General features: G+C 44.4%; 1 protein-coding gene across 3 annotated transcripts in view; it reads left to right on the top strand.

Moving 5' to 3' along the window:
• nbeal1 (neurobeachin-like 1) overlaps positions 1–15213 on the top strand; it is a 283397-nt gene that overhangs the window by 169244 nt on the left and 98940 nt on the right. For all 3 annotated transcript variants that reach the window (XM_063051669.1, XM_063051668.1, XM_063051667.1), the window contains 4 exons: positions 4065–4153; positions 9535–10182; positions 11923–12098; positions 13380–13539. In XM_063051669.1, the coding sequence (XP_062907739.1) occupies positions 4065–4153; positions 9535–10182; positions 11923–12098; positions 13380–13539 (1073 nt within the window). The remainder of the gene's footprint in view (positions 1–4064; positions 4154–9534; positions 10183–11922; positions 12099–13379; positions 13540–15213) is intronic.

Raw genomic sequence — 15213 nt, 5'->3', positions numbered from 1 at the left:
TCAATAAAGTATCCACTATAAAATTTCTGCTAGAAAGAATTGCCAAGCATGTAATAGACAGGTAATCATGCAAAATCTGGAAAAGGCAAGCTACTCTCAAGAAGTAGTTTGAGGGATACCCTTTTCATCCCTAGCACTACCAATAAATCATAGTCAATTGGATAATGAGTTTAGGCCTGGTGTAGATGGTCTTCCCCTTTGAAGCTGTTCAAATTCTCTGAAGCTGTTGGTTACCGCACTGGTATCTTCTTACATCCCATGTATGAAGTTCCTTTTTTTTTTCTAAAGGTCAGCAAGGACTGGTAGGTAGAAAGCCCTGTTTCTGAGCTGTCTGTCTCTGACTCTATGATAAAAGAAGTTGTAGATTTGTTGAGTGTTTTCCCATTTAGCATCCACAACTCCCTTAGTCAGCTGGATGCTGTGTATCTGCTTTTAACTGTTTGTAAGCATAGGTATGAATTAATAGTGCATCCATTTCGGGAAGGGAAGGATTGCTAGTGCTGCTCCCAGGGGGTTTAAACTAGATTTGCGGGGGGAGGGGAACCAGAGTGTTAGAACAGATAGTGAGGTGGAGGAGGATAAAGGTCATGCGCGAACTGCAAATATAGTGCATGGAGTAAAGCCAGATCTAACATATAAAGAGGCTTTGAGGAAAGAGAAGCAGAATAAAGGGTGTAAAGGTAGTAAGGTAGAAGGGCTAAAGTGCGTGTACTTCAATGCAAGAAGCATCAGGAACAAAGGTGATGAACTGAGAGCTTAGATACATACATGGAATTATGATGTAGTGGCCATTACAGAGACTTGGCTGGCACCAGGGCAGGAATGGATTCTCAATATTCCTAGATTGCTTCAAAAGGGATAGCGGGGGGGGGGGGGAAGAGGAGGAGAGGTGGCATTACTGGTCAGGGATACTATTACAGCTACAGAAAGGGTGTGTAATGTAGCAGAATCCTCATTTGAGTCAGTATGGGTAGAAGTCAGGAATAGGAAGGGAGTATTCTATAAGCCCCCTGGTAGCAGCAGAGATACCGAGGAGCAGATTGGGAGGCAGTTTATTGGAAAAGGTGCAAAAATAACAGGGTTGTTATCATGGATGACTTTAACTTCCCTAATATTGATTGGCACCTGATTAGTTCCAATGGTTCAGACGGGGCAGAGTTTGTTAAGTGTGTCCAGGATGGCTTTCTGTCACGGTATGTTGACAGGCCGACGGGGGAATGCCATACCAGATCTAGTATTAGGTAACGAACCGGCTCAGGTCACTGATCTCTCAGTGGGTGAGCATCTGGGGGACAGTGACCACCGCTCCCTGGCCTTTAGCATTATCATGGAAAAGGATAGAATCAGAGAGCACAGGAAAATTTTTAATTGGGGAAGGGCAAGTTGTGAGGCTATAAGGCTAGAACTTGCAGCTGTGAATTGGAATGATGTTTTTGCAAGGAAATGTACCATGGACATGTGGTTGATGTTTAGGGATCTCTTGCTGGATTTTAAGGATAAATTTGTCCCGGTGAGGAAGATAAAGAATGGTAGGGTGAAGGAACCATGGGTGACCAGTGAGGTGGAAAATCTAGTCAGGTGGAAGAAGGCAGCATACATGAGGTTTAGGAAGCAAGGATCAGATGGGTCTATTGAGGAATATGGGGAAGCAAGAAAGGAGCTTAAGAAGGGGCTGAGGAGAGCAAGAAGGGGGCATGAGAAGGCCTTAGTGAGTAGGGTAAAGGAAAACCCCAAGGCATTCTTCAATTATGTGAAGAACAAAATGATGACAGGAGTGAAGTAGAGATAAAGGTGGGAAGATGTGCCTGGAGGCTGTGGAAGTGAGCGAGGTCCTCAATGAATACTTCTTTTTTGTATTCACCAATGAGAGGGAACTTGATGAAGGTGAGGATGATATGAGTGAGGGTGATGTTCTGGAGCATGTTGATATTAAAGCAGAGGTGGTGTTGGAGTTGCTAAAATACGTTAGGATGGATAGGTCCCTGGGGCCTGATGGAATATTCCCCAAGCTGCTCCATGAGGCGAGGGAAGAGATTGCTGAGCCTCTGGCTAGGAACTTCATGTACTCGTTGTCCACGGGAATGGTACCAGAGGACTGGAGGGAGGCGAATGTTGTCCCCCTTTTTCAAAAAAGGTAGTCGGGATAGTCCGGGTAATTATAACCAGTGAGCTTTACGTCTGTGGTGGGAAAGCTGTTGGAAAAGATTCTTAGAGATAAGATCTATGGGCATTTGGAGAATCATGGTCTGATCAGGGACAGTCAGCATGGCTTTGTGAAGGGCGGATCATATCTAACAAACCTGATAGAGTTCTTTGAGGAGGTGACCAGGCATACAGATGAGGGTATTGCAGTGGATGTGATCTACATGGATTTTAGTAAGGCATTTGACAAGGTTCCTCACGGTAGGCTTATTCAGAAAGTCAGAAGGCATGGGATCCAGGGAACTTTGGCCAGGTGGATTCAGAATTGGCTTGCCTGCAGAAGGCAGAGGGTCGTGCTGGAGGGAATACATTCAGGTTGGAGGGTTGTGACTAGTGGTGTCCCGCAAGGATCGGTTCTGGGACCTCTGCTTTTTGTGATTTTTATTAACGACCTGGATGTGGGGGTAGAAGGATGGGCTGGTAAGTTTGCAGATGACACAAAGGTTGGTGGTGTTGTGGATAGTGTAGAGTATTGTTGAAGATTGCAGAGAAAGATTGATAGGATGCAGAAGTGGGCTGAGAAGTGGCAGATGGAGTTCAACCTGGAGTAGTATGAGGTGGTACACTTTGGAAGGACAAACCCCAAGGCAGAGTACAAAGTAAATGGCAGGATACTTGGTAGTGTGGAGGAGCAGAGGGATCTGGGGGTACATGTCCATAGATCCCTGAAAGTTGCCTCACAGGTCGATAGGGTAGTTAAGAAAGCTTATGAGGTGTTAGCTTTCATAAGTTGAGGGATAGAATTTAAGAGTCGCGGGGTAATGATGCAGCTCTATAAAACTCTGGTTAGGCCACACTTGGAGTACTGTGTCCAGTTCTGGTCGCCCCACTGTAGGAAGGATGTGGAAGCATTGGAAAGGGTACAGAGGAGATTTACCAGGATGCTGCCTGGTTTAGAGAGTATGGATTACGTCAGAGATTAAGTGAGCTAGGGTTTTACTCTTTGGAGAGAAGGAGGATGAGGGGATACATGATAGAGGTATACAAGATATTAAGAGGAATAGATAGACTGGCTAGCCAGCGCCTCTTCCCCAGGGCACCACTGCTCAATACAAGAGGACATGGCTTTAAGGTAAGGGGTGGGAAGTTCAAGGGGGATATTAGAGGAAGGTTTTTTACTCAGAGAATGGTTGGTGTGTGGAATGCACTGCCTGAGCCAGTGGTGGAGGCAGATACACTGGTGAAATTTAAGAGATTACTAGACAGGTATATGGAGGAATTTAAGGTGGGAGGGTCATATAGGAGGTAGGGTTTTAGGGCCGGCACAACATTGTGGGCCGAAGGGCCTGTACTGTGCTGTACTATTCTATGTTCTAATTCCCTTGTTCTTCAGTGCTTCCTATGTTACTGACCACTGTGTGTATTTCCATTAGCACAATCTGGTTTATATTGTTTATCTTCTCATTTGACCATTATAAGACCATAAGACATAGGAGCAGAATTAGGCCATTTGGACCATGGAATCTGCTCTGCCATTCAATCATGGCAGATCCTTTTTTTTCCATCCTCAGCCCCTCTCCCTGGCCTTCTCCCTGTAACCTTTGCTGTTGTGTCCAATCAGGAATGTATCAAGCTCTGCCTTAAGTACACCCAATGACCTGACCTCCACAGCTGCCTGTGGTAACAAATTCACTACAAATTTGGTTATACAAATTTTGATCATGAGTCTGGGCATAATATTTTCTACCTATGTAACTCAGTAAACAAGTGACAGAAACTGGCCAAATCATCCTCAAGGCATTTTCATGTATTTTTTTGACCTTCCAAGAAACATTTGCTTCTCTGTAGCTAAATACACATTCATAATGGTGACAAGCTCCAAAGCAATACAATAGTGTGCCCTCTTCTTCCATCTTTTTCAGATTCTGTGGTGAATTATAAAGACTTGATGGCTGTGGTGCATCTAGTGCATAAAGCAGGAATTAATGTGCGACTTGCTGTTTGCAGAAAGGTCAGTCCGCTTGCTTATTTTGTGAATGAGATTTCTGTGGAACTTAATTAAAAAAAATAACTGCTTCCATCACCGAATAGAGAAAAAAGCCACATTACCTTTTATCTATGAAGAATATCTTGGCAGTAGAAGAATGAAGCAAAGTGAGGGACTGAGCACTTAGTTAAAATAGTCAACTGTATATTCATTTTTATAGATGCTGCCATACCTACTGAGTTCCTTCAGCATTTTGTGTGGGTGTCCCTTTGGGTTTCCAGCTTCTGCAGAATTTCTCATGACTATGATTTTTTTTTAATGACTTTTTTCTCTATTACTGGTTTTGTCTCCACTGTTGGCAGCTATCCCTTGCTTTTGCTTTGATGGGAATAGAGATGGGAGTATTTGTCCTACTTTGCTAGTTGCCTTGGAAATGTGTGACAATTATGCCTGTGTGTTTTGTGAGAGAAAACTGTTGCTGCACAGTGATAGGTGAATTTTACAGGTGAAAACTTTGAAGGACAGAATGAAGTACCAAAGGGATCCTTTCATTTACTCATTGATGCACAAATTGCGAACTGTGGAACTGCCGTTTGAGTAAACTGTAAAATTCTACAGTAAGGCTAAACATCTTATGCCCAAAGGCATCAATTATTATCTGATGTATCCATACTATCCTTTGGCCTTAACAGTCATAAACTTAAAGATATTGATTGCACCACTTCAACAGTAAACCCGACTGTCTTCCTCAGGCATAAGTTAGTTAAGTGACAGGTCCCCCAAGAGACACCTTCTTATATGCCTTCTTGAGTGATCAGGGCATGGGCAGGACTTAATGCTCAACCATGATTGACTGGATCTGAATTGCCTATTCCTGATTTGTTACTTTGAATTGGCCTTATTCTGATTGGTTGACTTTTTTAGGCCAAATCCTCTTTCAGAATGTGTGGTCCCAGACTAGAGCTGTCTCTACACTTTTAGAACCAGCATTTAGGTCCCCCACATGCTCCATCTCTGGTGATTTCCGCAGTCTTTCTCTTGCAGACATTCTTTTCCTTGCCAAGGATGTTTGCCTCATCAAACCTTGGTCTGCATGAGCATGATAAGCAGTGTACAGTAATTGCACTTCATTCTGCTCTCAGGTTTTTTAAGACACTCTTATGTTCTACTCTCCTGGTCTTCAGTGGCCGTCCAGACTCACCAATATATACTTTTTGGCATGGTGATAGAGGTATGGAGTATAAGACTCCCTGACACAGTTCTTTAGGTCTTCTAGGTAGCACTTCGCTTTGCGTTTTTTCTAACTGTGTCCTCACTTTTTGCTATTAACTGGACACCATATTTTTGGCAAATTCATCTAAGCTTTTCAGTTAATATGCCACTGTCCAGTGCAAAGTTTATAACTCACATTATAACTCAAGCCTTCCAGACCCAGTGACATCCTTGTGAATCTTTTCTAAATACTTTTCAGCTTAATGAATCCCTCCTATAATTAGGTGACCAGAACTGTACATAATGCTCCAAGTACAAACTTACCAAAGCCCTGCACAGTTGTAACACAATCTCCCAACTTTTCGACTCAATGCCCTGACTGATGAGGGTGAGGTACAAGCCTCCTTCACCACAATGTCTGCCTGTGTCACATAGGGAGCTATGTACTGGTACTCCTTAGGATCTGTTTTCTACACCATTCCCCAGGGCCCTGACATTTACAATGCAAGTCTTTCCCAAAATACAACAATTTGCACTTGTCTGAAATCAATTCCATTTACCATTCTTCTGCCCACTTTCCCGGTTGTAATTTTAGACAGCTTGAATAGACAGCCGATGATTTAAGTTGAGACCCTTCAGGAGTGGAACTGAACGGGGAAGATGCCGGAATGAAAACGTGACGGGAGGGGAAGGAGGACTAGCTGAAAGGTGATAAATGAAGCCAGGTGGATAGGAAAAGTAAAGGGCTGGAGCAGAAGGAATCTGATAAGAGAGCCAAGTGGACCGTGGGAGAAAGGGAAGAAGGTGAGGCACTAGGCAGAGGTGATAGGCAGACGAGGAGAAGAGATAAGAGGCCAGAGTGGGGAATAGAAGAAGAGGCATGGGGAAGGAAAAAATTACCGGAAAGAGAAACCTATGTTCATGCTAGTAGGTTGGAGGTTACCTAGATAGAATATGAGGTGGTGCTCCTCCACCCTGAGAATGGTCTCATCATGGCAAAAGAGGAGGCTGTGGACTGACATGTCAGAATGGAAGTAGGGATAGGAATTAAAATGGCCACAGGGAAATTTTGCTTTTGGCAAATGGACAAAGCAGTCCACCAATTTACGTCAGGTCTCACCATTGTGGAGGAGGCCGCATTGGAAGCACAATGACCCCGACAAATTCGCAGGTGAAGTGTTGCCTCACCTGAAAGGTCTGTTTGGGGCCCTGAATGGAGGTAAGGGAAGAGGTGAGTGGGCAAGTATATCATTTCTGTTGCTTGCAGGGATATGTGCCAGGAGGAATGTTAGTGGGGAGGGACAAGTGGACAAGGGAATCATGGAGCAATCCCTGGGGAAAGTAGAGAGTTGGGGGGGGGAGTAAAGATGCATTTGGTGGTAGGATCAGGTTGAAGATTGCAGAGGTTGAGAAAAATGATGTTTTGATGTGGAGGCTCATGTGGTGGTAGATGAGGACAAGAGGAACTCTATCCCTGTTAAGGTGGCGGGAAGATGGGGTGAGCGCGGATATCTGGGAAATGGAGGAATTGTGAGTGAAGGCAGTGTTATGATGTTCACAACTATAGATGCGCTAGGCCGTCCACACCACTCTCTGCAGAGTCCTGCGATTGAGGGAGGTACCAGGCAGTGATGCAGCCAGTCAGGATGCTCTCAATTGTGCCCCTGTAGAAAGTGCTTAGTATTTGGGGGCCCATACCAAACTGCCTGAATCGTCTGAGGCGAAACAGGTGCTGTTGTGCCTTTTTCATCACACAGTTGATATGTACAGACCACGTGAGGTTCTCGGTGATGTGGATGCCGAGGAACTTGAAGCTGTTTACCCTCTCAACCCCAGATCCATTGATGTCAATAGGGGTTAGCCCGTCTCTATTCCTCCTGTAATCCACAACCTGCTCCTTTGTTCTTGTGACATTGAGGGAGAGGTTGTTTTCTTGACAACACTGTGTCAAAGAGATGATTTCTTCCCCGTAGGCCACCTCGTTATTGTTTGAGATAAGGCCAATCAATGTAGTGTTGTCGACAAATTTAATTAGCAGATTAGAACAGTGGGTGGCGACACAGTCATGGGTATAAAGGAGGGGATTTAGTACACAGCCCTGAGGGGTTCCTGTATTGAGAGTCAGAGAGGTGGAGGTGAGGGAGCCCACTCTTACCACCTGCCTGCGATCTGACAGGAAGTCCAGGATCCAGCTGCACAAGGCAGGGTCAAGGCCAAGGTCTCTGAGCTTCTTGTCGAGCCAGGATTGAAATATAGTGTTGAGTGGTGTTGAACCGTAGTCCAAGAACAGCATTCTCGCATTAGCATGATTCAGGACATTTACAAAGAAGGTGTGTAAGAAGGGCTTGTAGGATCTTTGGAGGACCGAGTCACCCCAACCACCATCTATTCCAGCTGCTGCCATCCAGGAAACAGTCTGCTGTATAAAAGCCAGGCCCAATAGGCTCCAGGACAGCTTCTTCTACCAGGCCATCAGACTGATTAACTGACGTAAATTTTTATAAATTACTATGATTGCACATTTAGATGGAGACGTAACGTAAAGATTTTTACTCCTCATGTATGTGAAGGATGTAAGAAGTAAAGTCAATTCAATTCAATTCAATGGTGGAGGAAGGGGGGCCTCGTTCTTTGAAGAAGGATGATATCTCTGATGTCCTGGAAAGGAAAAACTCATCCTGAGATCAAATGTATGAAGACTAAGGAACTGAGAAAAGGGAATAACATTTCTACAGGAGACAGGGTGGAAAGAGGTATAGTCAAGATTTCTGTGGGAATTGGTGGGTTTATAAAAGGTGTCAGTACAGTTTGTCTCCAGAGAGATAAGGAAAGGGGAGAGAGGTGTCAGAAATGGATCAAGTGAATTTAAGGGCAGGGTGGAAATTGGAGGCAGAGTTGATGAAATAGAGGAGTTTAGCATGGGTGCATGAAGCAGCATCAGTGTAGTGCAGGATGATTTGGGGAGCATTACCAGGGAAGGCTTGGAACATGGACTCTTTCACATAGCCAATGAAAAGACAGGCGTAGCTGGGGCACATATGGGTGCCCATGGCTACCCCTTAAGTTTGGAGAAAGTAGGAGGAGCCAAAGGAGAAATTGTTCTGCCAGACAGAAGAGGGGGCTGGTGGAGGGGAACTGGTTGGGTCTTCCGTTGCAAAGGAAGCAGAGAGCTTTAAGGCTGCCTTGATGGGAGATACAAGTCTATAGGGACTGGACATCTATGGTGAAAATGAAGTGGCCAGGGAATTAAAAATTGTTGAGGAGATGGAGAGCATATGAAGTGTTGAGGATGTACATGGGTGGGAAGGGACTGAACCAAGGGGGACGGAATGTAGTTGAGGTATTTGCACATGATTTCAGTGGGGCAGGAGCAGGGAGAGATAGTGGGCCGACCCAGACAGTCAGGTTTGTGGATCTTGGGTTTGAGGTAGAAACGAGCAGTGTAGAGTAAGGTAATTATGAGTTTGGTGGCAGTTCTCTTGGAGTTGATGAGGTAGGTGATGGTATCGGAGACAATTTTCTAATAGTCTGGAGTGGTGACATTTTCAAGGGGTAAACAAGAGGAGGTGTCGGTAAGTTGCCACCTGGCCTCAGCAAGGTAGAGGTCAATCCGCCACACTACAACAGCACTCCCTTTGTCCAAGGGTTTGATGATAAGTTTAGGATTGGTGTGGAGAGTGCAGACGGCAGTGCGTTCAGAGGGGAAAAGGTTTTCTTTGCTGTGACAATACCATCAGTTTGATGTTATCTGCAAACCTGGTAATCATGCCAACTATGTTCTCAATCAAATCATTAACGTAGATTCAAAAAAATTGAGACGCTATTTCCCACGCACAGTGCCATGCTGACTTTCCCTAGATGGGTCTTGCCTTTCCAAATGTAGGTGTATCTTGTTCCTCAGAATCCCTTCCAGTTACTTTCTAAACCACTGATCTTAGTTTCACTGGCCTGTAGCTCTCTGGTTGTTCCTGCAGCCCTTTTTAAATCAAGGCATAATGTTCCCCATCCTTCTGACTTTACAACACATCACTTGTGCCTAAGTATCCATGCCAAGGTCCCAGCAGTTTCTTCCCTTCGTTCCCGCAGTGTCCAAAAATCAAGAGTAAACAACTTCTCAGAAGCATCTGAAGATGATTATGCATTGATCTTGCCGTTGTTACTAATAAAAGTCTTTTCTTCCCTAATTGCTCCAGATTTATCGTCACTTGCAGACTCAGCAGGACGCAGCCCAGCAGATAGCAAAGCAATCCATTTGGCAAGAAACCTTAGTGAAGTTATTTCTGAAGGAGAATTCTGAGAGCAAGGATGTTGCAGGCATGGAATGCTTGAACATCAACAGTTTGGACTTTGGTAAACCAACTGATCCAAGGCTTGAGATGAGGCCTGGAGTAGAGCGGTTGAAGACCACTAATGGAGAATCACATACTCAGGATTATAAGCTGTCAGATGGTGAAACAGTGGATAATGCCTCCTTGACTAAGTTTTCTGATAATCAAAGCTTTGATGGATTGTTTGAAAGATTTACTGACTCAAATCAGTCATCTGAGATGTTTTTAGATGATGGGGCCTCAACTGATAGTACTTTCACAGAAGAAAATCAGGACGGTTCTGGGAACTGGCTTCCGAAGGGGCGTGGTCTAACGTTGGACTTGTCAAGCACGATCTCCTTTGAAATGGGTGACTCTGAAAGCCAAACACCAGGTAGCATTGCGAGCACCCCATCACCACTAGAAATACCCAAGCACTTATCTGGTGCACAGTTTGATAGGGAATCTAGTAACACAGATGAGTCGAGTAACCTGGATGATGCTTCAGTCTATGAAGTCTTTGGAAGTGTAGAGGTAATTTGTTAAAGATTCTCTTTTCATTTCGGAAACAATTCTAAAAATAATCAGACGTTGAATGATCAGTCACCTCCAACGGGATCCCACCACTAAGCACATCTTTCCCTCCCCACCCCCTCTGCTTTCCGCAGGGATTGCTCCCTGCGTGACTCCCTTGTCCATTCGTCCCCCCCATCCCTCCCTACCGATCTCCCTCCTGGCACTTATCCTTGTAAGCGGAACAAGTGCTACACATGCCCTTACACTTCCTCCCTTACCACCATTCGGGGCCCAGACAGTCCTTCCAGGTGATGTGACTCTTCACCTGTGAGTCGGCTGGGGTGATAGACTGCGTCCGGTGCTCCCGATGTGGCCTCCTATATATTGGACAGACTGGGAGATTGTTTCGCTGAACACCTACGCTCTTGTTCACCAGAGAAAGCAGGATCTCCCAGTGGCCACACATTTTAGTTCCACGTCTCATTCACATTCTGATATGTCTGTCTACGGCCTCCTCTACTGTAAAGATGAAGCCACACTCAGGTTGGAGAAACAACACCTTATATTCGGTCTGGGTAGCCTCCAACCTGACGGCATGAACATTGACTTCTCAAACTTCCGTTAATGTCCTACCTCCCCCTCGTACCCCATTCGTTATTTATCTATATACACACATTCTTTCTCTCTCTCCTTTTTCTCCCTCTATCCCTCTCACTATACCCCTTGCCCATCCTCTGGGTTTTCCCCCCCCATCCCCCTTTTCTTTCTCCCTGGGCCTCCTGTCCCATGATCCTCTCATATCCCCTTTGCCAATCACCTGTCCAGCTCTTGGCTCCATCCCTCCCCCTCCTGTCTTCTCCTATCATTTTGGATCTCCCCCTTCCCACTTTCAAATCTCTTACTTGCTCTTCTTTCAGTTAGTCCTGACGAAGGGTCTCGGCCTGAAACGTTGACTGTACCTCTTCCTAGAGATGCTGCCTGGCCTGCTGCGTTCACCAGCAACTTTGATGTGTGTTGCTTGAGACATTGGATGACGTATGCAGTGCCTGTGCTTTTAAAGTGTTAAATCACTTGACTGGGATCCTTGAGCTCCGTTTCACTTATTTGTTTGTTTGAGAAATTCTCTTCAGGATAGTTGTATTGAACTTGATCACCTGATAAAATACCTTTTTGATTTTGATCTTTGACCCAATTATAGTTGCCTGAAGTCTGCCCAGTTATCCCACCTATAGTTCTCTAAATATTCTTTTTGAATGACAGCTGCTGGAGGGTGATAACCGAGTGTGTTGATGCAGAATTTCAACCGGAAATGTTGACAACTTATCACCTTCCAGCAGTGGTTTCCACCCTCACCCTTTCCTGTCGCTCTCCTGGCGCGATCTTCCTTTTTATTTAGTCTGCCTCCGTCTGTCGTGCCTTCCTACTCCAGCCTCCATCTCTTCTACCTGGTTTGATCTGCACATAATCCTTGAACACACGTTCCCCTCTATGTCAACCAATCACCATGGCCTCTCTCACCACTCTCCCTTTCCTCTTTACACTACTATTTCCTATCTCCACTCTCAGCACTGATGCAGGGTTTTGACCCAAACATTGACAGTTCCTCACCACCACACCCCCGCTCCCACCAAAGACACTGCTCAACCTGCTGAGTTCCTCCGGCAAATTATTTGTTGTTCCAAATACCTGAAACTGAAATCTCTTTTGTCTCCATTAACATTGTGGATTGCACTTACAAAACTAAACACTTTCTCTTAGAAGTGTGGCGAAGAACTAAGTCGGATTCTGACAGACATTCTCATTTGTATCATGTGGCGTGGCCTGGAAGGGTCAGATGACGCTGCCTGGATCGAACGAGGACAAGTTTTCTCAGCACTGACGAAGATCGGAACTGCAAATGAGCTCCTTTGTCCCTCTGATGAAATTAAACTCAAGTTAGTAGAAAACAGAACAGTAGTGAAATGTTTTTGTACATGAATTTGACTTCGAGCAATGGAGACATGTTTTAATGATGTGCATTACAGCACATACATTTGGAGTAATTAATCCTGCAAATATGAGTATGTCAAGATTAAGGATTTGTTAATCAACATTATTAAGTGAAAGGCAATCTCACATTCAAGCCTGGATTCAAGCTCTGTAGTATGCACATTATTGGTTAATTCCTTTATCAATCCGTGACTCAATCTTTTTGTACCATACTGTATATTTGTTATGCTTCAAGGTTGTTATTAAGACTGAAATTTGATGAGAGGAAGAAGTAGCTGGAGATGGTATTGGCAGGGGAGGCATTTGGGTGATTATGGTGGGTGATGTATGAGACAAAAGAAGGAGAGATTTGAGGAGAAAAGTTATACAGGTGCACTTGGGAGCAATTTTAATGATTTAAAGTTCAAAGTATATTTATTATCAAAGGATGTATACCTTGTCCAGCCTTGAGATTCGTCTCCTTACAGGCAGCCACAAAACAAAGAAACCCAATAGAAACCAATTTTTAAAAAAGGACGACAAATACTCACTGTGCAGAGAAAAAATAAATTGCGCAAACAATAAGAGCAAGCAAATAGCATTCAGAACTGAAGTTTACGAACATGAATCCACAGACATGAAGCCAGGCATCACTGCAGCCAGAGCAGGCCACAGCCACAGTTCAGTGTAGAGCCTAAACAAACGTTGCAGAGCAACGAGCAGAACTGGCCCATCCCTCGCCTCTGGCCCCGTACCCGCGCCCGAGCTTTCCTCGCTCTTGGGGTAGACTCTTCCTCACCTCAGTTCTGCCACATCAAATCACTTCCAAGTCTGCTCCAGCAATGGCCAAACATTGGCACATTCCTCACTCTCGGGCTTGGGTCCCACTGCCTCAATTCAGCCCGCCATGCCACAATAGTACTACACCTTCGACGCATCAGTTCACACCATAAAAATGCCAGGTCCTACAGGTGGTTCAAAAGCTCAACTTCAAAAGGGAAGTTATGGGTTATTGTTTGCAGTGATCGTTTACCAGACAAAGTGTTATTAATAAAGTATTTAGTTGTTTTTTTTTGTTTTGTTTGCTGGCGATAAATAGTCACTGAGCTTCATCAGTGACACCTTAAACATTCTGTACACTATCTTTTGAGAGGTTTTACATGGGAAATGCCATACAAATCAGCATTATTAAGAGTCAGACTGGGAATATATATGAAGCTTGCCTTATGATGCAAAATATCTTTCAGTCTTCTTGAGAAAATACTGGAATGGGCTGTGACTGATAACAGAGAGGCAACAGCTGCTGCCCTTCCTGTTCATACTGAGAATGCAGTGAGGTTGCTACATGTCGTTCAGGACTTCCTCCAAGCTGAAGGGCTGGTGAATCCTGCACTATGGACTGACAAGGTATTTTACTCTGCTGTATGACTTTTTCCTTAGCACCGTCTCATCTCTTATTTCTGTGGATCATGCCGAGTTGTCTATTCAATTGAACAAACAGCGATATTTTGTTAAGTCTTCATGAGAATGAATAACACGAGTGCCTAACTTATTTCCTACCTCTGCTTGTGAGCAATGACCAGATGGCTGACAACTGAGCCAGAAGTGCAGTTTTGTGTCTCATCATTCTGCAAGCCAGCATATTGTTTATATCAGCATGTGGTGAGACTGTGATTTTTGTCATGATCTAAAAGGAAACAAGAAGTGCCATTCCTGTTACCTGTTGTACACAAATATAACCCCAAGGCAAACATGAGGGATATAGCCCAGCTAGAAGAATGTAAATACATTGTGCGATTAATTCTACATAAAAAAAAGATGATGAACTCTTTAGCTCCTCGAGTTTTTCTAATGTTTGGCGTAGTTAAGGTTGAAATTTTGGTTTACTAAAACATGGACTGCAGATTTATGATTAAAGCTTCCCAGGTTTAATATGCAATAACATATTAATGATAACTGTTGGCCATCTGGTCATTGCTCAGGGCATTCTAAATGGGGAGGGTGAGCAGCCAGAAGTCTTAGTACATAGTGGCACTAATGACACAAGAAGGAAAGACAGGGAGGTTCTGAAGAGAGATTTTAGGGAGCTAGGTAGAAAGCTGAAAAATAGGAATGCTAGGGTAGTAATCTCTGGACTGCTGCTTGTGACACACACTAGTGAGGGTAAGAATAGGAGCATGTGGCAGATAAATGCATTGTTGAGAAACTGGTGTAGAGGGCAGGGGTTCAGATTTCTGAATCATTGGGTTCTCTTCCGGGAAAGGTATGACCTGTACAAAAGGAATGAGTTGCATCTAAACCCGAAGGGGACCAATAATTTTGGAGGCAGGTTTGCTAGAGCAGTTCAGGAGAGTTGAAACTAATTTGACAGGGAGATGGGAACAGGGGGATAGGGCTGAGGTTGGAGGAGCTGGTTTACAAACAGCAACACTATAGTGAGCTTGCTAGCAAGCACAGGCTGATGATGAGGCAAAATTGCATTAACAAGATGAATTACAATGGAAAAGGGTGAGAACAGGACTGAAGGTGTTAAATTTGAATGCACACAGTATACGGAAGGAGGTAGATGAGCTTGTAGCATAGTTAGAGATTGGCATGTATGACGTTGTGGCCATCACTGAATCGTGGCTGAAAGAAGATTATAGCCAGGAGCTTAACATCTAAGAATTCACATTGTATTGAAAGGACAAGCAGGTTGGCATAAGGGATGGGGTGGCACTGTTGGTTTAAAAAAATGAAATCAAAACCTTAGAGAGAGGTGACCTAGGATCATAGGACCTTGTGGGTAGAGCTAAGAAATGGCAAGGGTAAAAAGACCCTCGTGGCAGTTACATATAGGCCTCCACATGCCAAAAGGGCAATGTTATGATAGTTATGGGGGATTTCAGAATGCAGATAGATTGAGAAAATCAGGTTGGTGCTGGATCCCAAGAAGGGGATATTTGTAGAATGCCTACAAGATGGCTTTTTAGAGCAGTTCATGGTTGAGCCCTTTGGGGGATCTGCTATCCTGGATTGAGTATTGTGCAGTGAACCAGAATTGCTTAACAGAGCTTAAGGTAAAGGAACCTTGAGGAGTGG

Source organism: Mobula hypostoma, chromosome 6 (genome assembly GCF_963921235.1).
Source record: "Mobula hypostoma chromosome 6, sMobHyp1.1, whole genome shotgun sequence".
Classification (NCBI taxonomy): Eukaryota; Metazoa; Chordata; class Chondrichthyes; order Myliobatiformes; family Myliobatidae; genus Mobula; species Mobula hypostoma.
This window is presented reverse-complemented; position numbering and strand designations above follow the sequence as displayed.